The sequence below is a fragment of the Myxine glutinosa genome, chromosome 9, assembly GCF_964187855.1.
Source record: "Myxine glutinosa chromosome 9, kmMyxGlut1.1, whole genome shotgun sequence".
NCBI lineage: Eukaryota > Metazoa > Chordata > Myxini > Myxiniformes > Myxinidae > Myxine > Myxine glutinosa.
The window spans coordinates 61,702,470-61,730,174 of record NC_136269.1 but is presented as its reverse complement, the minus strand read 5'-3'; the positions used below and the strand labels follow the sequence as shown (position 1 = coordinate 61,730,174).

Here is a 27,705-nt window from a genome sequence, read left to right as displayed (position 1 = left end):
TAAATGCAGCAGAGAATGAGTGGTGTGGAGAGAGTTGGAGTAAGTGGTATGGAGTGGTGTGCATGGTGCGAAGGTGTGAATGGGGGAAGAGTGGACCCCCATCACGAATACCCGGGGCGGGTAGTGTAAATGTTAGGTAGAGGGTATAGGTAAATTGTGGTTGGATATTGGCATCTGTGGTGCGGGTGGAAGAATGATGTTTGGATGGGTGCATTAGTGTTGTGGAAATGGCTGGGCGTGTAGCCTGTTAGTGTGTGTAGTTGGTTTGGGCACTCCACCACTGTGAGGATGTCGGCCAGGTGAGGCCGCAGGTGGGCTCTGGGAGCCGGTAGTTGTGGATGGGGCCCGAGGATCCGGAGGACAGACCCGGGTAGCCCAGTGCCAGAGGGCACCGAGGGGTGACAGAGCCAGGAGGGGCCTTCCCCAGTTAGATAGGTTAGGTAAGGAGCTAGGTAAGCTCGGGTGGCAACTGCAGTGGTGGAGGTGTGCAGGTGGGTAGACCTGCTGGGAGAGCTACACGCCCCAGTCCTGAAATTGTGCAAGGGCACAGGGAGTTGAATCGGGGGAGTGAGACCCCAAATTGAGAAGCACCACAGTTTGGTCAATGGGAATTGGTTTTTAGAACCCATAGTGTAAGTTGGCCAATGGATTGGCAGGGAAAGACCCCGAGTAATGTAAAGTTGTTAAAGTCATTTAGGAAATAGTTAGGATTGATGAACCTGTCGCACCATACGCAGCCACTTGCCTGAGGTGATGCTGATGACTCCACACCTGTGTTTTCTTTGTTTTGTGTTGCAGGAAAGGAGAAGTGCTGTTTGGATTTGTGAGACGCATCACGACGTGGATGAGACATTGGGGTGATTCCATCTCTCCCTCCTTAGGAGGGACTGATGATGAATTGGTGATGGCAGATTTTGATGTTGAGTTGGAGATGGCAGATTTTGATGAGAGTTGGAAATGGCAAATTTGATTGGTTAGGAGGGAGAGAAGACGAATTTGGTTTATGGGAGGAACGGGGAAGACAGTAGAGACGTTTGTTGATGTGTAAAGTAGATGTTTATGGGTAGTGTTGTGTTTTGTGGATACAGTAAGGGGTAAGGGAGGGGCAATGTAGGTTACCTGGTGGGGGGGGGGGGGGCGTACGGTAGGAACGTACCTGTCTCACCTGGTTCCCATGTGCCCCCAGTGTGCATTACCTTGTATTGCGTGCACTTTTGCGCCCTTACCACCTTACTCACTTGTCTTCTTTTGTCTCCCACCTCTGAGGATCTGGCTTTGGGGCAGAGAGAGAGGAGAGAGAGGTGCTGGCTCTGCAGTTGTGGGCCTGTACTTCCGCTGCTTGCTGCCTGGATCGATACACCATATGGACTGCAATTTTTGTGGCCGCCCACAATGGACCGCAGTTCTTTTGCGGTCAAGCACCACCCGTGGAGGGACCTCTGGGTCAACGTGGCACCTATGCCATACAGGTGAACCACTTTTAGTTGGCCCCCCTGACGGCCACAATTCAGAAATGGATGCGGTTGGCGCCTTTCTTTATTTCTAAAGAAGCCAGAAGGCCAAGTGCACTCCATGAAGGCAAGACCAGCGGCAGAACATCAGCCGGCTGCGACACCACCGGTGACCATGGACACTTAATTGTGCATTTTTATGAACACTTTATTGGTGCACCGGATGGTGCTGACTGTGCGTAATGGGGTGGTGCTTTTGGTGCTTGGACAGGGTGCTCTGCACATTATTAAAGGCCGTAGGGCCACAGGGCACTCGTGGGTTGGTGTATCGATGCTGGCATGCGTGCTCTCCCTATGCATAACATCTGCATGTGTTCCTCAAAGAACAGGTCCTGGATCGTAGTGTAAATATCAGTCTTGTATAAATGATGCTCCCTACCGGCTGTATGTTTAGTTTGAGGATGCTTTCCGCGATTCGGTTATCCTGTGGGTGTGTTTCTGTTAGGAGAAGGGTGCAACGTCGCAGGGGGACATATTTACTCATTTGTGAACATCTGTAAAACTGTCGCACTCAGGGTTGAGTTAATAGTAGAGGGAACTACATCTGAGTGCCACACTAAAGTAGGTAAAAATTTATCGGGTCGGGACGCCCCGAGGTAGAGAAGGGTGCAATGTTGCGGATATGGGATTTGCATCCATCCATATCCGCTTGTAAATATTCCCCTATTTCCTCAATACTTCCCAACTCTCCCCAATCCCCCATTCGCTAGTCCCATTTGCTGTAAACAACACTCTGTAGACCCGACCTCACCCTATTTCCCCCATTAAATGTCGTGCCCAGGTTCACCGCATCTCATGTAAGACAACTATAGGACATCTTGCTAGTTATTCTTAGTCTATGTCAGTTAAGGACTCGTTTCCATTAATTCTGACCCTTCGTTGCACCAGAATGTGATTGTATGGCACCGTTAGGAAGTTTAGGACCTCCCAATACCTCCCCGCAGCTCTTCCTCACAGTTCAACAACAACAACAACAACAACAACAACAACGAGCTCAGGGAGTGCGCGTCCTCACTCCGGCTTGGTTGGTAGGGGGTGTTGGGAGGGCACCAGGCCTTCCCAACGAGCCGCCATCGAACATGTGCTCGACGGGGTTACCAAATAGGGGCTCCCTGTCAGCTCCTCGTCAAGGGCGGAGCCTGGTAACCCCCGCACCCAATGGAAGCGGCGGACCGGCCCCAGTGGGGCGGAGCCAACCAGCCGAGGGCGTGTCACTCCCCGCTGAGCATGCGCAGGGAGAGGGAGGTGACATCAGATGCGCGCTGAGCTTGGAGCAAGCAAGACGTCCCCTCCGTGCGCTGTGACACCTCCCTGCATCTTCTGGACCGTGCTTTATCCTGTCCCCGAGCCAAGGTGCACCTTGTGCTATCGACCGACCTGTCCCTTCCTGCCATCAATCCCTGTGTAAGTCTGCCTTGTTCCGTTTGTCTGTGGTCTGTCTGGGATAAGTATTAAGATAAGACTGTATTTAAGTGCCCATCTCTTCTGTGTCTTTACCTCACTGCCTTGTAATCTACCCCTTTTCTCCACCACTGTAATTATACCCTCCTCTGGAGGTCTTGAGAACTGTACCCCTTGCGTCGTTTCCTCTTTCCCAGTCGTCATGTCCTTTCCATCATTGATTTGGCATAGCGCGATTTGGCCAACGTCTGGGTGAATCGGGTGAGTTGGGGAAGAATCGGGGAAACTGTTAGGTCGCGGCAATACCACCGCTCGGTAATAACATCTTTAACCGCGTCCGTAACAATATATATATATACAGGGTCCGGCTGGGAGGTGTGACGATTTTCAGAAAACTCGTACACAGTTATTTTTAGTCGAATTTCAATTTTTATTTTTTTTAAAGACTACATATATAATACCATTTAATACACTGTAACAAAGACATTAAAAAAATGTAATTCATGTTTGAATTGGGTATAACAATGCAAGTGGGGGGTCTAGCGCATGCGTGATGGCTGTTGGTTACTCGTTGTTAGGCGCCATTTCAGTAGCCATGGAGCTGTGGACGATTGAACATCGCGTCTTTGTTGTTGAGACGTTTATTCAAACCGGTAGTTTGGTGGTGCTTACACAGCGCAGATTTCGTACTCACTTCAATGTTGGTCGACGTGGCGCCATTCCGTCTCGAAACACAATATTGAAGTGGGTAAAAAAACTTCAGGACACCTGGATCTGTGAGGCCGGGAGCAGCTCGGGGAGGTGATCGAACCGTTAGGACCCCGGAAAACATCGAAAGGGTTCGACAAGCTGTGGAGGCCAGCCCTCGTCGGTCAGCGGTACGGCACGCTCGCGCTCTACGGATGTCAGACAGATCAGTTCGTCGAATTTTGCACTTGGACCTTCATTATCACGCGTACAAAATCATGGTGGTTCAAGAACTGCAGCAGAATGACTTTTGGCAAATGATTAGGTATATGACCTAATATGACCTAATCACTTGCCAAAAGTGCAACAAACAATATGTTGGAAAAACTGAGAATACACTCTACACACGATTTAATAACACCCGGTCAGAAATCAATAACTTCCACACCAGTCAGGGCAAATCTCTACCTTACACGATACACTTTAATCAACCGGATCACTCTATAAATGACATTCAAATCTCTGCCATTGAATCAATCACAAATCGATCACACACCACGATTCTGAAACGTGAGTCCTTTTGGATACATAAACTTCGGACAAAAATCCCTAATGGCATAAATCTTGATGATTAAAGAATGTTCCTACATCAACCCAATCAAATTGTTAACCGTAACACATTCATTCATTCATTCATTCACACATTCACCCATTCATTCATTCTACCTTTATATGTCATTTATATAAATATATAAATATATTATATGAATATAAATGGTATATGAATATATGCTTGTGTGTTTATGTATGTATGTATCTCTATATTTGTATATGCACGTGCACCGGAACTGTAACGCAAACGGTAACTGTAAGGTGCGCTTCACTTCCGTTGAACTTGGGGCCGGTGAGTGAGCTTTGGCATGGCTCTTCCTTTTGTATGCATTTTCTGCACATATCACACATCTTACACACATATCACTATACATACTTGACTGATGTACATGCCTACTGTTTTTGTAGACTCAGTAGAAGTCCTTTCTTGGTCGAAAGCTTGTCAAAAATTAAAGATCGAAGTCCTGAAGCTACGTCCACGTCTGATTTAATCTTCCGATTATTTATTCAATGCAAATGAGACGCCCTGCTCGTACTGTGGAGTTTCTACTATTTCTCACAGATATATATATATATATATATATATATATATATATATATATATATATATATATATATATATATATATATATACGAGGTGTGTTCAAAAAGTATCCGACCTTTGTTCATAAAAAAATACTCGTATCCAGATACAACAAACTTATACTAATCTCCTTCAAAGTAGTCCCCTTGGGCTGCCACACACTTCTCCCAACGGTTCTGCCACTGTCGGAAGCAGCGCTGGAACGCCTCTTTTGGGATGGCGCGCAGCTTGTCCGTCGCATTCCGCATGATGTCTTCTCTGGACTGAAATCTGGTCCCTTTCAGGGGCATTTTCAGCTTGGAGAAAAGCCAGAAGTCACACGGAGCCATGTCGGGAGAGTAGGGAGCCTGACGAAGCACAGGTGTGTTGTGTTTGGCCAAGAAACTCTGTATCAAATGTGAAGAATGGGCGGGTGCGTTATCGTGATGGAGCTGCCAATTGCCCGCTGCCCACAGGTCCGGCTGTTTGCGTCGCACAGCATCACGAAGGCGACGCAGAACCTCTTGGTAATACTCCTTGGTGATGGTTGTGCCGTGTGGTGCGTACTCGTGATGAACCATGCCACTGGAGTCAAAGAAGACGGTCAGCATGACTTTGACATTGCTGCGGACCTGCCTTGCTTTTTTTGGCCTCGGGGATGTTGGATGCTTCCATTGTGATGACTGCAACTTGGTTTCTGGGTCGTACCCATAAACCCAGGACTCATCGCCAGTGATCACTGTGTTGAGGAAGCTGGGATCGCTGTTCACAGTCTCCAGCATGTCCTGTGCGATCTCCAAACGGAGTTGCTTCTGCTCAATCGTTAGCAGCTTTGGTCCGAACTTCGCTGAGATTCTCCTGAAGCCCAAATCCTCCTTCATAATGGAATGAACGGATCCAATGCTGACGCCCACCTCGTCTGCAAGTTCTCTGATCGTGATTCGACGATCCTGCATCACCAGGGTCCTCAATTGGTCAATGACGATCTCATTTCGGGATGTTGAGGGCCTACCCGAACGTGCTTCACTCTCCACTGATGTGCGGCCATCTTTGAAGCGGTTGTACCACTCCTTTATCTGTGTGGTGCTCATTGCTTCGTCCCCGAAGGCCTGTTGAATCTTGCAGATCGTTTCCACTTGGGAATCGCGAAGCTTTACACAAAATTTGATGCAGTAGCGTTGTTCAGGTTTTTCCGTCATTTTGTCAAAAACGAAAATCTGACGGCGCTCACTTACACTTCCTCACTCATCGGTGGTCTGCCGTCGAATGACAGCTTCTGCAGGTGGGAAAAAATTCAAATGTATGTATGTATGTATATATATATATTGTTGCGGATATGGGACTTGGCCTCAATATCCGCTTGTAAATACTCCCCTATTTCCCCAATACTCCCCAACTATCCCCAATCCCCCATTCCCTAGTCCCATTGCCTGTAAATAACACTCTGTAGAACCGACCTTCCCCTTTTTCCCCCATTAAATGTCGTGCCCAGGTCCACCGCATCTCACGTAGACAACTTTCGGACATCTTGCTAGTTATTCTTAGTCTATGTCAGTTAAGGACTCGTTTCCATTAATTCTGACTCTTCGTTGCACCAGAATGTGATTATATGGCACCAGTAGTGAGTTTAGGACCTTCCCATACCTCCTCCCATCTTCTTCCCCAAACAACAACTACAACAACAACTACAACAACAACTACAACAACAACTACAACAACTACAACAACGGCGCGGCGCGGGGGGAGTGTGCGTCCTCACACCGGCTCGGTTAGCCGCCATTGACCATGCGCTCCGACGGGGTTACCACGAAGGGGCTCCTTGTCAGCCCCTCGTCAAGGGCGGAGCCGGTAACCCCCCCGCACGCACCCAATGAGAAGCAACGGGCCGATTCCATCTGGGGCGGAGCTAACGAGCCGAGGGCGTGTCACTCCCCGCCGGATATACGCGGCCACTTACCGGACGTGACGTCAGATGCGCCCCCGACTGAAGAAGACGAGTCGCGACCTCCAAGCGCTGAGCGAGCTCCACGCATCGACCCGGTATTGCAGTACCTCCGAGAACGGTGCACCCCCTCCGAGAACGGTGCACCTTGAGCCATCGACGGCCCGCTTTCCTTGCCATCAATCCCCGTGTGAGTCAGTTTTTGTCCTGTTTATCTGTCGTCTGTCGGGGCTATTATAAGAGTGTGTCTAAGTGCCTGTCTTCCTATGCTGTCCCTCTTGTAGTTGTAATCTGACCTTCCGCCCTAATATAACCTCCTCCGGAGGTCTTGAGAACCGTATCCCTGGTGTCGTGTCATTTTAATCCAGCCGTGTGTCCTTTCCTCAATTGATTTAGCATAGCGCGATTTAGTCAACGTTCGAGTATAATCGGGTAACTTGTGCGGACACGGCGGCCATTCCGCTCGGCCCACCCTAACATCAAAGTCGTGTCTGTAACAATTGGTGTCTGGGAGTGGGATTCGAGGCCCGACCAAATTTAAAAAAAAAAAAAACGAATAGAGGAAAAAAAAAATTTGGTCAAAATTTGGAGCGGCCGAAATTTGTTTTGTTTTACGGAAATAAAAACCCGAATTTTGAAAGTCGCGCTATGGCGGATCAAGACAGCTGGGGTCCGGTAGAGGAGAGTGAGGCAGGGTCGGTCCAGGACCAAATTGAGGGACGCGAGGAGAGCGAAGCAGCGAGGGTAGCAGACGCGCGAAATAGCGCCTCGCACATGGCCACGGCGCCCACGCCCGCGACCGTAGTAGCGCCGCTGGTAAATTTGGACCTTTTTTTTATACAAATGAAGGCCCTTATGGCCCAGAATAGCGAGCAAATGAGGGAGGAAATGAGGGCTCAGAGTGAGCGATTGGGAAACCAAATAGGGGTAATGGGAAACCAAATGGGGGTAATGGGGAACCGGATGGAGGCTCAGAGTGAGCAAATGGGGGTAATGAGGGACGAAGCGAGGGGTACCGGTGAGAAGTTAGACAATAATTTTGAGGGGTTAGACAACGGGATAAAAGAGGTGAGAAATGGGTTAATGGGGGTAGAAAACAGAATGGCCGCTCAAGAGAATCAAATGGAAGGGATGCAAAAGGGGTTAGAGGGGTTAGAAAACAGTATGGAAGGCAAATTGAGGGACATGAGGGACCAAGCGGAAAGGGAAGTTAAACAAATGGGGCAGCAGATAGAGGGGGTCAGAATGGGGGTAGAAACCAAACTGGATGCTCACAGGGAGGAAATGGAGCAGATGAGGGTGGCATCTGGGCAGGAGATGCAAGTGATGGGAGAGGAGATCAGAAGAGGAGTGGGTGAGGAGGTCGGAGGAGTGCGCGAGGAGGTGAGGCACTGTAAGGAGCGCATGGAGAAGGAGGTGAGAAAGGGGACTGTAAAATTGCAAAGTGGAATAGAGGAGTTGACGCTGGGAGTAGAACAACTGACAGTGGGACAGACGGAGTTAGTGGAGCAGGTTCAAAGGAACACTGCGGTATTAGGAGGTTTAAAAGCGACACAGAAAGAACTAAAAGATGACTTGGTAGCGACGAAGAGGGAATGTCAGATGGTACGTGAGGGACTGACAACGAGGCTGGACGAGGTGATAGAGGTAATGGAGACGAAGGACCGGCAGGTGAGGACGCACATGGAAACGGTCAAGGTAGCCTTGGAGGACGAGCTTGAGGAGACGTACCGGGGAATAAAAGAGGTGAAGCAGAAATTAGAAGAAGTGGAAGAAGGGGTGAGCGAAATTAAGAAGCGACGGAGAGGGGATAAGAAAGAGATAAAAGAGGAGATAAAAGAATTGGTCCAAAGTCTGTGTTTGGATCGTGATGATGTGCTCATTAACCGGATGAGGGATTCGCAGGTGATGGAGGAGAAGCGAAGAGGAAGAGGACCCGGTGTAAGTGGTGACCAATATGGTCGTGCGTATGATGCGCCAGGGGATTTAAGAAGCTGGGGGGTCGAGATGGACCCGGGTGTTCGTGAGAGGCCATTGGTGAAGTGTGCGACAGGTCTGGTGTGCGAAAGAGGAGGTGTGCGAGAAAGTCCGACTCTGGGGTGTGTGAGGAAAAAGTGCGTGCCAAGGAGTGAGGGTGCTGGCGAGAGTGAGTCGGTCGTAGCGCATGTGCGAGGGAGCACATGGGAGCGAGTAGTGAGGAGTGTTACGGAGGGTGTAAAGGGAGAATGCACGCCTGTGGTGAGTGTTACAGAGGATGTAACGGGAGAGGGTGTGCGAGAAAGGTGTGTGACGGACAGGTGCATGGGGAAAGAGTGCGCTGTCGAGAGTAAGGGTGAGTGCGTTGTCAAGAGTGGAGGTGAGAGTAGTGAGAGTGACAAGGAGAGTGAGTTGGTTGTGACAGGTGAGCGAGGATGTACACCTGGGATGGAAGGATGCACACCTGGAATGGTAGAGCGTGAGTGGGAATGCACGCTGGAGTTGGTGGTGAGGCACGTGGTTGGGTGTGCGAATGAGATCACACCTGTGATTGTCACAGAGGAGGTGACCGAGGAGGGGGTGCGAAGAGGTGTGTTGGTGAGGTGTGCGACCAATGAATGTGTGCCAAAGTGTTCGGTGGTCAGGTGTGTGACCAAGGCTGTGAGTGGGATGGGTGTACCTGGGTGTGTAAGGAAAGGTAGCATGGGAACGGCTGGATGTGTGAGCAAGGAACGGGCTGCGGGGTGTAAGCGTCCAGGTGAAGCATCGACGTTAAACGGAGCAGCGGGTAGAACGACTTATAGCCGAATCGGGCCCTCGGTGCGTGCCGGGCCTCGCTTTGAACGGCCGCGTCCGTGCTCCACTAGGCGGAGCGGGCAGCCCGATAGAAAGGGTCGTCATGGCGACCACTTTTTGTTGAGGCAGTCCGGCAGGTCGAGATCGAGCCATGGGATGGCTCCGTGCCGAGATGGTGCGTGGGGTCTCGGGCCGGGTAAGCCCCCGTCCCTGCACCGAGTGCCGGACGCATCCAGCCGCTGGCACAGAACAACCCGCATTCATGGCTTGGCTTTACGAAGCCGGGCTTTGGACAGGAATTGGCGCACCGAGAGGCATTAGTGAGTAGAATGGGTGATGAGGTTAGTGTTTTGGACCCAAAATTAGAGAAAAACAAAATTTGATGATTGGCAAGGGATTGGCAGTAGTGATTGGCAGATGATGGGTAGTGATTGGCAAATTTTTAATTTGTTGAAATTTGATGTGCAAAATTGGTAGTGAGCGATGGGCCCGGTGGGTAAGGGTGGCATCCCTGCCACCCTTCCCATGTGGGGGCAAATGCGCTATAGATTATGGGGTGATGGCAGTGAAAACTAGCCCGGGTGGGTTAGGTTATATTGTAGGGATCTAGAAAGATGACATTAGGTGACGTTAAGTTTAGTTAGTGACTGATACCTGTAGTGGGGACGCAGGTAGATTAGTGTGGATGATAATGACGTGGGAGCGCAATAGTTTAAAGGGACGACTGGGAAGCGCAAATTTCAGAAGGGAGTAGTAAGCTGAGATGATGCTGTGTGTGTGAGAATTGAACAGGTGTGATTGCACAGGTGTGCAACTGGACAGGTGTGTGGAACAGTGTATGAGTAGTGAGTGTTGTGGATCAGCGCGAATGCGCTTGGGGAGAGAAGGGTGCAGGTGGCACGAGGTGTGAGAGCACAGGTGTGCAGGTACAGGTGTGTGGAGAGAGTTGGAGTAAGTGGTACGGAGTGGTGTGCATGGTGCGAAGGTGTGAATGGGGGAAGAGTGGACCCCATCACGGATACCCGGGGCGGGTAGTGTAAGTGTTAGGTAGAGGGTACAGGTAAATTGTGGTTGGATATTGGCATCTGTGGTGCGGTAGCAGAATGGTGTTGTGGATGGGTGCATTAGTGTCGTGGAAATGGCTGGGCGTGTAGCCTGTTAGTGTGTGTAGTTGGTTGGGCACTCCACCACTGTGAGGATGTCGGCCAGGTGAGGCCGCAGGTGGGCTCTGGGAGCCGGTAGTTGGGAGTGGGTGCCTGAGGATCCCGGGTGTGGATCGGGCAGCCCAGTGCCAGAGAGGGCACCGAGTGGGGAGAGCGCCAGAGGGCCTTCCCCAGGTAGTTAGGTTAGGGTAAGGAGCAGGTAAGCTCGGAGGCAACTGCAGTGGTGGGGGTGTGCAGGTGGGTAGACCCGCTGGGAGAGGTACACGCCACAGCCCAGAAATTGTGCGAGGGCACCGGGAGATGAATCGGGGGAGTGAGACCCCAAATTGAAAAGCACCACAGTTTGGCCAATGGGAATTGGTTTTTAGAACCCATAGTGTAAGAGGGCCAATGGTTTGGCCGGAGAAAGACCCCGGGTAGGGTAAAGTTGTTAAAGTCATTTAGGAAATAGTTAGGATTGATGAACCTGTCGCACCATACGCAGCCACTTACCTGTGGTGATGATGATGACTCCACACCTGTGTTTTCTTTGTTCTGTGTGCAGGAAATGAGAATTGCTGTGAGGATTTGTGAGACGCATCACGACGTGGATGAGACATTGGGGTGATTCCATCTCTCCCTCCCTAGGAGGGACTGATGATGAATTGGTGATAGCAAATTATGATGTTGAGTTGGAGATGGCAAATTTTGATGAGAGTTGAAAATGGCAAATTTGATTGGTTAGGAGGGAGAGAAGACGAATTTGGTATATGGGAGGAACGGGGAAGACAGTAGGGATGTTTGTTGATTTGTAAAATAGATGTTTATGGGTAGTGTTGTGTTTTGTGGATACAGTAAGGGGTAAGGGAGGGGCCATGTAGGTTACCTGGTGGGGGGGGGGGGGGCGTACGGTAGGAACGTACCTGTCTCACCTGGTTCCCATGTGCCCCCAGTGTGCATTACCTTGCATTGCGTGCACTTTTGCGCCCTTACCACCTTACTCACTTGTCTTTTCTTTTGTCTCCCACCTCCGAGGATCTGGCTTTGGGGCAGAGAGAGAGGAGAGAGAGGTGCTGGCTCCGCAGTTGTGGGCCTGCACTTTCGCTGCTTGCTGTCTGGATCGATACACCATATGGACCGCAATTTTGGTGGCCATCCACAATGGACCGCAGTTTTTTTGCGGCCAAGCACCACCCATTGATGGACCTCTGGGTCAACGTGGCACCTATGCCAAACAGGTGAACCACTAATAGTTGGCCCCCTGACGGCCACAATTTAGAAATGGACGCGGTTGGCGCCTTTCTTTATTTCTAAGGAAGCCAGAACACCAAGTGGGCTCGAAGGCAAGACCAGCGGCAGAACATCGGCTGGCTGCGACACCACACCATGATTACTAAACATTTTATTGGTGCACCGATTGGTGCTGGGGTGGTGCTTTTGGTGCTTGGATGGGGTGCTCTGCACATTATTAAAGGCCGTAATGCCACAGAGCACTCGTGGGTTGGTGTATCGATGCTGGCATGCGTGCTCTCTCTATGCATAACATCTGCATGTGTTCCTCCAAAAACAGGTCCTGGATCGTAGTGTAAATATCAGCGTAGTCTTGTAAATAATGCTCCCTACCGGCTGTATGTTTAGTTTGCGAATTCTTGCCGGATTCGGTTATCCTGTGGGTGTGTTTCTGTGAGGAGAAGGGTGCAACGTCGCAGGGGGACATATTTACTCATTTGTGAATATCTGTAAAACTGTCGCACTCAGGGTAGAGTTAATAGTAGAGGGAACTACATCTGAGTGCCACACTAAAATAGGTAAAAATTTATCGGGTCGGGACGCCCCGAGGGTAGAGAAGGGTGCAATGTTGCGGATATGGGACTTGGCCTCAATATCCGCTTGTAAATACTCCCCTATTTCCCCAATACTCCCCAACTATCCCCAATCCCCCATTCCCTAGTCCCATTGCCTGTAAATAACACTCTGTAGAACCGACCTTCCCCTTTTTCCCCCATTAAATGTCGTGCCCAGGTCCACCGCATCTCACGTAGACAACTTTCGGACATCTTGCTAGTTATTCTTAGTCTATGTCAGTTAAGGACTCGTTTCCATTAATTCTGACTCTTCGTTGCACCAGAATGTGATTATATGGCACCAGTAGTGAGTTTAGGACCTTCCCATACCTCCTCCCATCTTCTTCCCCAAACAACAACTACAACAACAACTACAACAACAACTACAACAACAACTACAACAACTACAACAACGGCGCGGCGCGGGGGGAGTGTGCGTCCTCACACCGGCTCGGTTAGCCGCCATTGACCATGCGCTCCGACGGGGTTACCACGAAGGGGCTCCTTGTCAGCCCCTCGTCAAGGGCGGAGCCGGTAACCCCCCCGCACGCACCCAATGAGAAGCAACGGGCCGATTCCATCTGGGGCGGAGCTAACGAGCCGAGGGCGTGTCACTCCCCGCCGGATATACGCGGCCACTTACCGGACGTGACGTCAGATGCGCCCCCGACTGAAGAAGACGAGTCACGACCTCCAAGCGCTGAGCGAGCTCCACGCAGCGACCCGGTATTGCAGTACCTCCGAGAACGGTGCACCCCCTCCGAGAACGGTGCACCTTGAGCCATCGACGGCCCGCTTTCCTTGCCATCAATCCCCGTGTGAGTCAGTTTTTGTCCTGTTTATCTGTCGTCTGTCGGGGCTATTATAAGAGTGTGTCTAAGTGCCTGTCTTCCTATGCTGTCCCTCTTGTAGTTGTAATCTGACCTTCCGCCCTAATATAACCTCCTCCGGAGGTCTTGAGAACCGTATCCCTGGTGTCGTGTCATTTTAATCCAGCCGTGTGTCCTTTCCTCAATTGATTTAGCATAGCGCGATTTAGTCAACGTTCGAGTATAATCGGGTAACTTGTGCGGACACGGCGGCCATTCCGCTCGGCCCACCCTAACATCAAAGTCGTGTCTGTAACAATATATATATATATATATATATATATATATATATATATACATACATATATATACAGACTTGGCATTTAATATGGAATATTTTTTTTGTGGGGGTGAACTTACTTTTCAAGATGACTTAGAACCAAAAGTTCATTGGAATTATGTTGAAATTATTCTAGATTTTGTTAATGTGACCTTTAAAAGAAACAAAAACCACATTTGACATTTCAAAGCAAATAAATTGATCCTTGAAAGTGATGTAAACTGATATCGTACTCAATTCACGGACAGTACTGTGTTAAACTTCTGTACGTTTTCCAGAAGTATCTCTTTATTTTGCACATTAGCCAAATTTTTTCTCAACAAAAACAAAAGCTAAATTATGACTGGGATTACGGACAGTAAAATTACAGTTCAGTACTTCGTGTAACCCCCACGAGCATTCAGGAGAGCACGTACACGTCGAGGCATGCTGTTCACGAGATTTGCCAAGGTTTGGACAGGAATCGCTTGCCATGCAGTGACAATAGACTGTTACAATTCACGCACAGAGGCAGGCTGCTGGTCCAAGTTGTCGATTTGACACGTTAATTCTGCCCACAAGTTCTCTATCGGATTCATATCCGGGGACATGGCAGGCCACTCCATATGCTCTACACCACGGTCAGCAAGAAAGTGTTGGATCATGCGAGCACGATGAGGCCGTGCATTGTCATCTTGGAAGACAAAGTTTCCTCGAAAGGCTGCACGAGCAAATGGAAGCAATGTTTCTTCCAGAATGACCCTGTACTTGAACTGGTTCAGGTTTCCATTCAGAACAACCAGGTCAGTTTTGCCCCCTGCATGAAAAGCAGCCCAAACGGTCACCCCACCACCTCCAGCTTGGACTCTTGGCACTATACAATCTTCGTTGTGGGCTTCTTGCTCTTGTCTGTGCACTCGGACGCGGCCATCTTGACGATAGACCAGAAATCTAGACTCGTCACTGAAGGTCACGTGATTCCAGTGTCCTGGCTGCCATTGACGGTGCTCTCTGGCCCACTGCAATTGGCGCTGGCTGTGTTGTCTGGTCAGGCGTGGCTTTCTCAGGGGACGCCTGGCACGATAGCCTGCTTGAACCAGTCGTTGGTTGACTAGCCTTTTGGATACAGGCACATTTGTCAGTTGCTGCCACTCAGCCCTAAGCCGATTAGCTGACTTGGTACGGCCATTGCAGACTAACCGGTGCAGCTGGCGATCATCTCTCCTTGTGGTTCTGCGTGGACGTCCTGGCCTCGGTATTGGAGCAGGGACACCCCTCTGAGCATTTCGTTTCAGGAGCTTTGACACCTGACCTTGAGTGATGCTATACTGCCGAGCAATAGCACGCTGTTTCATGCCAGAATTTCGTAAAGCCACCACTCCATGACAAACAGCATTGTCAAGTTGACGGACCATCTCCAGAGGAAGCGGCAATAACTTTTGTAGACGTGCAGCAGTTGTTTCCACTAATACAGAACGCAACAACCCTTATATACCCGATTGTGAAGCCAATCGACAAATGTACCTGTCCTTACATTTTGTCATGCCACCTGTGATATAATCCTGTTATTGACTTCTTGCTGCGAAAGACAATCAGTGACATGGTTCTTTCAACAAAGACATCACCGAAGGGTAAAAGAAACTCACCAGATTGATATACTGAGTTCAGAAAGTAAACCCAAGTCAAGAAAAAAAAAATTCCATATTAAATGCCAAGTCTGTATATATATATATATATATATATATATATATATATATATATATATATATATATATATATATATATATATATATATATATATATATATATATATACATATATATATATATATATATACAGTGTGTGTGTATGTATATATATATATATATATATGTGTATGTATATATATATATATATATATATATATATATATATATATATATATATATATATACATACATACATACATACAGTGCATTCAGAAAGTAATCAGACCCCTTCACTTTTTTCACATTTTGTTATGTTGCAGCCTTATGTTGAAATCGTTTAAATTCATTATTTCCCTCATCAATCTACACTCAATACCCCATAATGACAAAGGGAAAACAGGATTTTAGAAAGTTTTGCAAATTTATTAAAAAGAAAAAACGGAAACATCATATTTATATAAGTAGTCAGACCCTTTGCTATGACACTTGAAATTTAGCTCAGGTGCCTCCCATTTCTCGTGATCATCTTTGAGATATTTCTACACCTTGATTGGAGTCCACCTGTGGTAAATTCAATTGATTGGACATGATTTGGAAAGGCACACACCTGTCTATATAAGGTCTCACAGCTGACAATGCATATCAGAGCAAAAACCAAGCCATGAGGTCGAAGGAACTGTCTGCAGAGCTCAGAGACAGGATTATGTCGAGGCACAGATCTGTGGAAGCCCACAAAAAAATTCTGCTGCATTGAAAGTTCCCAAGAGCACAGTGGCCCCCATAATTCTTAAATGGAAGAAGTTTTTCCATTTTTTTTGTTTCCTTTGAAGAAGAAGATTTCTTTGATTCTTTGAAAGAAGATTCTTTGAAGAAGTTTCCAAGAAGACTCCATATTCCATTTGCAACGCTTTGACCATTGTTCCATATTCCATTGACAACTCTTTGACCATTCAATATTCCCTTGACAACTCTTTGACCATTCAATATTCCCTTGACATCTCTTTGACCATTGTTGCAGATTCCGTTGACAACTCTTTAACCATTGTTCCATGTTCCATTGACAACTCTTTGACCATTGTTCCATTGACAACTCTTTGACCATTGTTCCATTTTCCCTTGGCAACTCTTTGACCATTGTTGCATATTCCATTCACAACTCTTTGACATTGTTCCATATACCATTGACAACCTTTTACCATTGTTCCATATTCCGTTGACAACTCTTTAACCATTGTTCCATGTTCCATTGACAACTCTTTGACCATTGTTCCATTTTCCCTTGGCAACTCTTTGACCATTGTTCCATATTCCATTCACAACTCTTTGACATTGTTCCATATACCATTGACAACCTTTTACCATTGTTTCATATTCCGTTGACAACTTTGACCATTGTTCCATATTCCATTGACAACTCTTTGACCATTGTTCCATATTCCATTGACAACTCTTTGACCATCGTTCCGTATTCCTTTGACAACTCTTTGACCATTGTTCCATATTCCATTGACAAGACTTTCATTCGCAGCTCAATGGAATACTGTTCCCCCCTCTGGGCTGGTGCTCCTGCCTCACACCTAGCTCGGCTTCACGCTGTTGAAACCAAAGCTTTCAGAATCATTGGAATCTCCTGCGATGAAGTTAACTCCGACGGCCTTTCACTCACTCACCGCAGGCAGGTTGGTGGTCTTTCTGTCTTCTACCGACTCCTCTCCGGCCTTGCTCCCCCAGCTCTCTCTGTGCTCTGTCCCCCCAATATTCCTTCAGGTCGCACAAGATCTGCCTGCAACCCTCTTATGGTTAAACTGCCAAAATCTAGGCTCTCTGCTCACCTTCACTCTTTCATTCCCCTTTTCTCCTGCCTCTGAAACAAACTCCCCCACTCCCTTCAATCCCACTCCTCCCTCCAGGTCTTTAAAACAGCTGTTCACCACCATCTCTTATCTTCCCCCATCCAAAACCTTGATCTTTTCTACCCCTGCTAATTCACCCCAGATGCACTTTTTTTTTTTATCCCAACTTCTTTCCTGGAAGTCCTTGCAGTGTTCATATGTTTTATACATCTCCCACCTCCCCCAAAACCCTCCCCCTCCCACATTTGTCCCATTGTCCCTGCTCTCAAATGTTGTGTTTGTGTCCTTCCCCCTCTCTCCCCATCTTGTCTGCCACTCCCCTTATTTTTTGTGTTTTGTGTGTCGGTTTGACTTTTTGTGTGATTAATGTTAGCTCTTTCACGAGCCTCGATATTGTATACAAAAAAAAAGTTTGGAACAACCAGGACTCTTCCTAGAGCTGGCCGCCCGGCCAAACTGAGCAATCGGGGGAGAAGGGCCTTGGTAAGAGAGGTGACCAAGAACCCGATGGTCACTCTGGCTGAGCTCCAGAGATCCTTTGTGGAGATGGGAGAAACTTCCAGAAGGACAACTATCACTGCAACACTCCACCGATCTGGGCTTTCTGGCAGAGTGGCCAGACGGAAGCCTCCTCAGTGAAAGACACATGAAAGCCCGCTTGGAGTTTGCAAAAAAGCACCGTAAGGACTCTCAGACTGTGAGAAACAAGATTCTGTGGGCTTTGCAAAATTTTTGCAAATTTATTTCATGGGTAATGAAGTGGAAGAGGCAAAACAAAGAACAAACAATTTCACCTGGGCCACCCCAATCATGATTCAACCATTGTTCATGATCTTCAAGATATGCTTCACCAATATAATCCTTATGTATCCTGTATCAAGTCTGAAATGGAAAAGATGACTTCAGATCGCTATAAAATAATCATCCATGCTGATAAAACCCAGCAAAAAAAGGTACATGAATGAGAAAATACAAGATGCAATGTGTTATGTGGGGAATCATGGAAAACCTGATTTATTCATTACATCACTTGCAATTCTCAGTGGCCAGAGATTAAAAGCGAACTCATATCAAATCAAAAGCCAGATGAGCATTATGATTATGAATAGCAAGAATTTTCAGACCAAAAAATCATTGGTTTTATTGATTTGCTCAAGAAAAAACACGCATTTTGAAAGTAAGATGCCACATGACGACATTTGAATGGCAGAAGAGAGGATTGCCATATGCCCATATATTGATTTGGTTACAACCCAAAATAATGCCTGATGAAATAATGCTGTAATTTGTGCAGAATTGCCTTGAAAGAATAACATCCATTACTCCATAAAATTATATTGACCAAAATGGTTCGTAGACCATGTGGAAATTTTAATAGAAATCACCTTGCATGAGAGATGGAAAATGTACCAAGAACTACACTGTGTTTTTGTTTGGAGACCCAATTGGATAAAGATGGATATCCTTTGTGCCGAAGGAAAAATGTTACATACATACATGGGGTAGACAATCGGTGGATTATACCATACAATCCATATCTCTCCAGAATGTACAATGCTCACATCAATGTAGAATTTTGCAATTCTGCTAAATCAATTAAGAAAGTCTATATATATGTGAATAAAGGTGAATATATGGCTGTATTTTCATGAGGCAGAAATGGACAAGATCACTATGATGAGACCTATGCATATCAGAATGCTCGATATGTAAGCACCAATGGGACAACCAAGCACCAAACAGGGAAACACTCTGGAGAATCTTTGGCTTTCCCATCCATGAGCATCATTTTGGTAGGACAGCTCACTCCACCGTTCAGAAACTTCAAGTGCATCTAGAAAATTGTCAGAGGATTTATTATAACCCCAGCACTGCAACACAAAAAGCCTCAAGGCCCCCATAACAACTTTTACAGCTTTTTTTTCTAGCTTTGTAGAGAAAATCATTTTTCTCAGACACTCCTTTACAATGAGGTTCCAAAAAATTTGACCTGGCCTACTGGTGTCACAAAGTGGAAAAGGAGACTTCAAGGCAATCCTGTAGAAGATTATCCAGGAATAAAGTCGAAAGATGTCATTGGAAGGGTGTACTCAATACATCCAAATGTGGGTGAAGTCTTCTATGAGAAGCTGGTACTTCATACTGTTCATGGTCCAAAGTCTTTTGAGGATGTGAAGACATATGAGGGTACGATTTCTGATACCTTCAAGGGGCCTTGTTTATTACATGTAAGATCACAGGGACATATTGCATTAGCAGTTGCATTTTCAGGAATTGCATCTACTCTATAGCTTGGTGGTAGGACAGCTGACTCCACATTCAAACTACCACTTACCATTCAAAATGAGGAAACACCAACAAGCAATATTGAGAAAGGCTCTGCAAAGGGCAATGTCTTGAGAGATGCAAGAACTATCATCTGGGACGAGTGCACTATGTCACACATAAAGTCTTGAGGTGTTAGATAATACACTCCTAGACTTAAAGGAAAATAGTCATGTTATGAGAGAAACTCCATTGATTCTTTCTGGGGATTTCCGACAAATTCTCCCAGTAATTCAAAGAGGAACTAGAGCAGATGAAATTCAAGCAAGTCTGAGCATCTCCTCTTTGGAGTAAACTTTGGAGTTTACATTGACAGTGAATATGAGAGTTCATCTTTCAGATGAGGAAGTTGGCTATATTGCCATATTACTTCTTGACATTGGAGGTGGCAATATACCATTATCTCCTAATTCCAACTAAATTACAATCCCAAATGGATGTGGAATTATTGTAAAAGATTAAGACAAACTTAAAAGTAATGTCTTCCCAAATATTAAACACGATTCCAAAGACATTGTTTGGCTTAGTGGAAGAGCAATCTTAGCTCCCAATAATTCTGATTGTAGAAAAGATCAATATACTGTACAATTGAAAAAAGAAATTCCAGAAGAAATGTTGTATAAATCAATTGACACTACCAAATGTTGATAATGCTATACAATATCCTGTAGAGCAGGGGTTCTTAACCTTTTTCCCTGTCAAGACCCACAACGGATTGCCCACGATGTCCCCATACCCCCTTTGCCAGACTGTTGACTGATCAATGCACACCGTAGGTGCATATAGTGAGGGGGTACTGGGGGCATGTCCCCCTAGAATTTTTTTGATTTCTCGGTGCTCTGTGGTGCATTCTGAGGGGTGTTTTTACTTTAATTGCCTATTTTGTTGGATGAAAATTGGTAACTTATTTCCCAGAAAATGGGCCAAGTTCGGGGATCCGCGCCTGATTAATCAGTCCCATTAGGTTCCAGTGTGACTTCAAAATATCTCAATAGCTTAGTTTTACATATTGATAATTAGGAACAGAACAGGAAAGAAAATCATTAGGATTTTATCCCTATTTATTTCTTTGCTTGTTATAATTTATTACGAGTCCCATACCCCCAGATTATGGTCCCCATACCCCCAAGGGGTATGGATACCCCAGGTTAAGAACCCCAGCTGTAGAGGATCTCAACTCTTTGACACCACCAGGAATACTACACCATATTTTATTCTTGAAAGTGTGTATTCCAATCATTCTATTGATAAATCTTGATGCAGCAAGATTATGCAATGGGACAAGATTGGTAATAAAGAAGACGATGCCACATGTCTTAGAGGCCACAATAACAACAGGGAAATATAAGGGTGCATATGTATTCATACCAAGAATTCCAATGATCCTATCAGATTATCAATTTCTGTTTAAGAGATTGAAATTTCCAATAAAAGTCTGTTTTGCAATCTCCATCAATAAAGAACAAGGACAGACAATTACAGTTGCAGGCCTCCATCCAAAGTTATCCTGTTTTCACATGGTCAGTTGTATGTTTCATGTTCCAGAGTAAGATCGCCAAGAGATCTCTTTATTTTGCCCCATGAAGGTCAAATAACTACCAATATTGTCTACAAAGAAGCAATCTGAACACCAATAAAAAATGCTTGAGGTGGTATGTAAAATTATTGTAGCTACGAGTAGTGTACATTAAATAAAGTTATTTTAAGATAATTTACATGGCAGATATTGTTGGAGTTTAACACGAGTTTTAATTCAACTATTGTATGGAATAAAGTCACTTGAAAACAATATACATGTCATATATTGTTGTAGTTAGGCATGTGATGTGTAGATATACATATGTCACCTTCATTTAATTCCAATCTCCCATCCTCCGGGCATAGGTTGGGTAACTTAGCTAGCATGTATGTATGTACATGTATGTCTACATGTATACCATATATATTTATAAAGCTCTTTCTAACTACTGACTGACTGATGTTAATTTTCGGTACTTTCACGGTGTCGTAGAAAGCTGAAATGTGGCGTGCCGGTGGACATCGAAGCAAGTACACCAGTAAAATCCCAGAGCCATCGGAAAGCATCTATAAATGGAATTTTATGCAGAAACGTTACGTTCCTGGACCTTTTTTCTCAAAGCGAAATTGTTCACAAACCACAACACACTATAGCTTGATTGAAACCAACATATATAACAATAACACCATATTAATAGGTAAAACAATGTAAATAGTCATAAAGGAGAGTTTAAAATCATGGAGTGCAGTAAAGTTGTGAATAAAGTAAAAATATAAAGTAAGTACAGCACACTAATACATGCTTATAATGACATAAAACAGTACAATGGCACTTAAAAAATCAAAATGTACATCAATCAGCCAGTCATGCGGAGGGAAATGATGTTTTTGATGGCGGATCTTCTCAAACCGAGCTGACTACATATACTACAACATATACTATATATACAGTCACGTGAAAAAGTAAGTACACCCCATGTAAAGTTTTGACTTTTTCAACATATTTCAACATACAGCTATTTGATCTTCATTTCAACAATATCTATATAATTATAAAATTGAAATCTTGCGTGTTTGTATGTAACATTCGATCGGTCCGGGGGCGTGGCTTACCCCTTTGAGAGAGTAGTAATATCCACCATTTTATTAACTCGCATAGCTTTGAGGCGTTTTGTAGGCCCGTGGTGTCTTGCTCTCTCTCTCAGTTTTATTTCAAATCAAATTCGATATATCATTTCGTTTTTCACAGTCGCTAACATAGTTTTAGACTCGGTTGAAAAAAAACGGGAAGAAAATCCGATGAAAGTTTCCGTTTATAGAACGAAATGAATTCTGAAAGGCTTGTATCTTCAAGGCCATTGAGTCTGTTTCACGCCTTTATCTTCAATCTAAGTCGCCATCTGATTTCATTTTTATCGATGGTTTTAGACTCGGTAAAAGAAATAATTGAGAACATTCACGCACACACGGGAAATTGCAGAGATATATTTTAAAAATCGCGCCACGTTGATATGCGAAAATACACCGCCTAAAATAACAGGCATACAGTATATATCTTCGTCATTTCATTCAACATTATTACCCGGAAGTAAAATATGTTTCAGGAAATTACCGAGAGATATTTCTTCGATTTTTAAAATTATTTATATGCGCATACACTTTAAATAGGTTTATTTGAAATCTTTAATTTTCACAATGTAATTTATTTGTCATTTGATGATCGGCAAAACCATAGCACAAACACAATACTATTTGCAGGAAGAATGTCGTATCAACCCTCTGACGGCGCTACGGACGCGGACAACGAATCACACCTCACGTCTATGGACGCGAATAGCAATATCCGCACGAATCAGTCATCAATGATTTTCATTGACGCGCCTGGAGGCACAGGGAAGACGTTTCTTATTAACCTGATTCTCTCTAAAGTGAGAGCGAGTGGAGAAGTTGCCCTTGCGGTGGCCTCATCTGGCATAGCTGCTACCCTCATGCCTGGTGGAAGAACAGTGCACTCAAGGTTCCAAATCCCTCTGACACCGAGGGAAGATGGCGTATGCAACATCGATAAAAATTCCACTATCGCAGACCTCTTTCGAAGTACAAAACCCATTGTGTGGGATGAGTGTCCTATGATCAGGAGAGAGAGTTTCAAGGCTGTGGATCGCACGTTGCGTGATGTATGTGACAAAGACGAGCCTTTTGGAGGGATCTTGATGATATGCTGTGGTGATTTCCGTCAACGTGATCGGAGATAAGGGCCGAAATCACGTGTCACAGGTAAGTGATTTAGAATGCTGGAGAGGTGAGCCTTATGGCTTGCTGACCCAAATAATCTCCCTGATGATGTCCAGCGTTCGCTTTAGTTCTATTCTCATATCTATTCAAACTGACATTGACCCAACGGGTCATGGGTCGTCTAGGGGTAGCATCATCATCATCATTGGCTGAGGGGTCACATCATTGGCTGAGGGGTCACATCATTGGCTGAGGGGTCACATCATTGGCTGCGGGGTGGCATCATTGGCTGAGGGGTCTTCTCCTCACTGCTCATTACTAAAAACTGCTCTTCTATGTGAGGATTGATAAATAAAAGCAATTAGAACCAGTAAATTTAGTTTTATATGGCATTTTGCCCCTCTATTAGAAAGTGTGAGAAAATTATACATCTTCACCATAGGTTGACCTTTGACCCCCACTGTAACCATGGTAACCCCTTAATTATATATTAAATAACATTGACCCAACGGGTCATGGGTCGTCTAGTTGATAGATAAAGGTGATATAATATAACAAATATCATGAAACATTTACCTTTTGTAGTACATTGTATAATTTAAATAAACATAAATGCAAATTTCGCATGTGGAAAAAGTAAGTACACCCCTACATTTATCACTACTTCAAATACCTAAAATTAGAATCAGGTGCACCAGCTCAGGTGCAAATGATTAGAACATCATTAGAGAGGATCTTGGAGGAACCTGTCTTATTTAAACCTCAGACATTTCGTTTGGTTTGATCTTTGTTGTTGAAGTCTGCGGCGTCACCATGCCTAGATCAAAAGAGCTCTCTGAGGCCTTCAGAAAGAAGGTTATAGATGCCTACGAGTTTGGGAAGGGATTTAAAAAGATCTCCAAACAATTTGAAATCAATCATTCGACTGTCCGGAAGATCACCTACAAGTGGAGAAGATTCCAAACAACCGCCAACTTGTTCAGGACAGGCCGCCCCAGCGAGTTCAGCCCGAGAGCAGACCGCAAGATGCTGAAAGAAGTCTCTAAGAACCCCAGAATGTCATCACGGGACCGACAGGTAGCTCTTGCCACTGTCGATGTCAAAGTGCACGAGTCTACCATTAGAAAGAGGCTGCACAGATTTGATCTACATGGGAAGGTGTGCCAGGCTGTCAACCTTTGCTGTCAAGAAAGAACATCAGGGCAAGACGAAAGTTTGCCAATGAACACTTAGGCAAAGACCAGCACTTCTGGAACAATGTGCTCTGGACAGATGAGTCAAAGGTAGAGCTATTTGGCCACAGTACCAGAAGACATGTTTGGCGAAAACCAAAGACAGCATTTGACCACAAGAACCTGATACCAACTGTAAAGCATGGTGGTGGAAATATTATGGTTTGGGGCAGCTTTGCTGCATCAGGGCCTGGGCAGCTCACCACCAGAGAATCCACGATGAATTCTTCATTGTACCAGATGGTGCTTGAGGATAATGTGAGGCCATCTGTCGGAAAGTTGAAGCTCAACCGAAGGTGGACCTTGCAACAAGACAATGACCCTAAACATACCAGTAAATCCACCAAGGAATGGCTGAAAAGAAAGAAATGGAGGGCTGTGGAATGGCCAAGTCAAAGCCCGGATCTAAATTAGAGCCAAGGGTGTCCTTACTTTTTCCACAGAAGGAAATGGCATCTCTGTTAATTTTTTGTTGAATAAATTATTGCAAAGTCAATTTTTCATTGTTTTTTGTTCAATTAGATCACCTTTAACTGTAGATACTGTTTAAATGAAGATCAAAAATTCATATGTCCACATATGTTAAAAAGATTTTAAAAAACATTTCATGCGGTGTACTTACTTTTTCCACATGCGAAATTTGCATTTATGTTTATTTAAATTATACAATGGACTACAAAATGTAAATGTTTCATGATATTTGTTATATCAGTATATCATCTTTATCTATCAATATTGTTGAAATGAAGATCAAATAGCTGTATGTTGAAATATGTTGAAAAAGTCAAAACTTTACGTGGGGTGTACTTACTTTTTCACATGACTGTATATATATTATATATACATACATATATGCATTATGGAGATATGCTGACTAAATATGTATATGTACAATTTTCTCGAAAAATAAGTTGAAATTGACAAAAGTATTTGGTCTCCACAATTCTTTATGTCACTGTTAATATTACAGAGCCTTTGTTTTTGATTCAGAACTTAATACCGGGTGGCCCATTTATCACTGACAGTTTTAAAATCTCGATAACTTTGTTGTTTCTTAACCAAATCAGATAATAATTTTACACAACGTGGTAAAGTTATAGAGATTTTAAAACTGTCAGTGATAAATGCGCCACCCTGTATATCCTTTCAAATCAGAAAATAAAAAGAAATTGCATCGACAAAATTATTGGCACCCTCGACTAATATTTGGTATCACGGCCTTTGGACAAAATAACTGCTGTCAAGCGCTTCCTTTCGCCATGAATGAGCTTCCTCACCTCTCCACCGGCAGTTTGGCCCACTCGTCTTGTGCAAACTGCTCCAGTTCTCCCAGATTTGAAGGGTGCCTTCTCCCAACTGCTGTTTTCAGATCTCCCCACAGGTGTTCAATGGGATTTAGATCTGGACTCATTACTGGCCACTTCAGAACAGTCCAGCATTTGGTCTTGAACCATTCTTGGGTGCTTTTTGAAGTGTGTTTTGGGTCATTTTCCTGCTGAAAGACCCATGACCTTTGATGGAGACCCAGCCTTCTGACACTAGGTTGAACACTGCGCTCCAAAATGCCTTGGTAATCTCCTGATTTCATGATGCCATGCACACATTCAAGGCACCAAGTGCCAGAGGCAGCACAGCAACCCCAAAATATCACTGAACCTTCTCCATATTTGACTGTAGGGAAGGTGTTCTTTTCTTTGAAGGCTTCATTTTGTTTTCTGTAAACATGGAGATGATGTACTTTACCAAAAAGCTCTAATTTTGTCTCATCTGTCCACAGGACATTCCCGCAGAATGATCTTGGCTTGTTTCGGTGTGTTTTGGCAAACTCGTCAGGCTTTCTTATATCTCTCTCTCTCTCAGCAGTGGGGTCCTCCTGGGTCTCTTACCATATAACCCCCTTTCATTGAGTTGGTGATGGATGTTGCAAGTTGAAACTGTCGTATCTTGTGTCTGAAGGTCAGCTTGAATCTGTTTGGCAGTTGATCGAGGTGCTTTCTCCACCATTCTAACAATTCTTTGCTGCAATCTTCGATCAAATTTTCTCTTGCGGCCATGTCCAAGGAGGTTGGCTACAGTGCCATCGGCCTTAAACTTCCTGATAACATTGTGTACTTTGGACACAGGAACATCAAGGTCTTTGGAGATGGACTTGTAGCCTTGAGATTGTCCATGCTTGGCTACAATCTTGTGTCTGACCTCCTCAGACAAATCTCTGGTTTTCTTTATTTTCTCCATGCTCATTGCAGTACACACAATGACACAAAACAGCGGAATGATTCCTTTTCTCCATTAAAACTGGTTGAATGTGTGATTTTTATATTGCAGACACCTGCAACTCACCACAGTATACAGTGCATTCAGAAAGTTTTCAGACCCCTTCACCTTTTTCACATTTTGTTATGTTGCAGCCTTATGCTGAAATAGTTTAAATTCATTTTTTCCCTCATCAATCTATACTCAATACCCCATAATGACAAAGAGAAAACAGGATTTTAGAAAGTTTTGCAAATTTATTAAAAATAAAAAACTGAAATATCACATTGACATAAGTATTCAGACCCTTAACTCAGTACTTAGTTGAAGCACCTTTGGCAGCGATTACAGCCTCGAGTCTTCTTGGGTATGACGCAACAAGCTTTGCACACCTGGATTTGGGGATTTTCTGCCATTCTTCTCTGCAGATCCTCTCAAGCTCTGTCAGGTTGGATGGGGACCATTGGTGGACAGCCATTTTCAGGTCTCTCCAGAGATGTTCCATTGGGTTCAAGTCAGGGCGCTGGCTGGGCCACTCAAGAACCTTCACAGAGTTGTCGCTAAGCCACTCCTGCATTGTCTTGGCTGTTTGCTTAGGGTCATTGTCCTGTTGGAAGGTGAACCTTCGGCCCAGTCTGAGGTCCTGAGTGCTCTGTTTCAGGTTTTCATTAAGGATATCTCTGTACTTTGCTCCATTCGTTGTTCCCTCAACCCTGACCAGTCCCCTAGTCCCTGCTGCTGAAAAACACCCCCACAGCATGATGCTGCCACCACCATGCTTCACCGTTGGGATGGTATTGGGCAGGTGATGAGTGGTGCCTGGTTACCTCCAGACATGACGCTTAGAATTGACGCCAAACAGTTCAATCTTGGTTTCATCAGACCACAGAAACTTGTTTCTCACAGTCTGAGAGTCCTTCAGGTGCTTTTTTGCAAATTCCAAGCGGGCTTTCATGTGTCTTTCACTGAGGAGAGGCTTCCGTCTGGCCACTCTGCCATA

The 27,705-nt window shown here is 45.2% G+C and overlaps 1 protein-coding gene across 1 annotated transcript in view; it reads left to right on the top strand.

Moving 5' to 3' along the window:
* The first annotated feature begins 1,271 nt into the window (after positions 1 to 1,271).
* Positions 1,272 to 27,705, top strand: part of ABCD4 (ATP binding cassette subfamily D member 4) — a 680,822-nt gene continuing 654,388 nt past the window's right edge. The window contains exon 1 of the mRNA XM_078784391.1: positions 1,272 to 1,469. Within this exon, the coding sequence (XP_078640517.1) occupies positions 1,393 to 1,469 (77 nt within the window). The 5' untranslated portion in view covers positions 1,272 to 1,392. The remainder of the gene's footprint in view (positions 1,470 to 27,705) is intronic.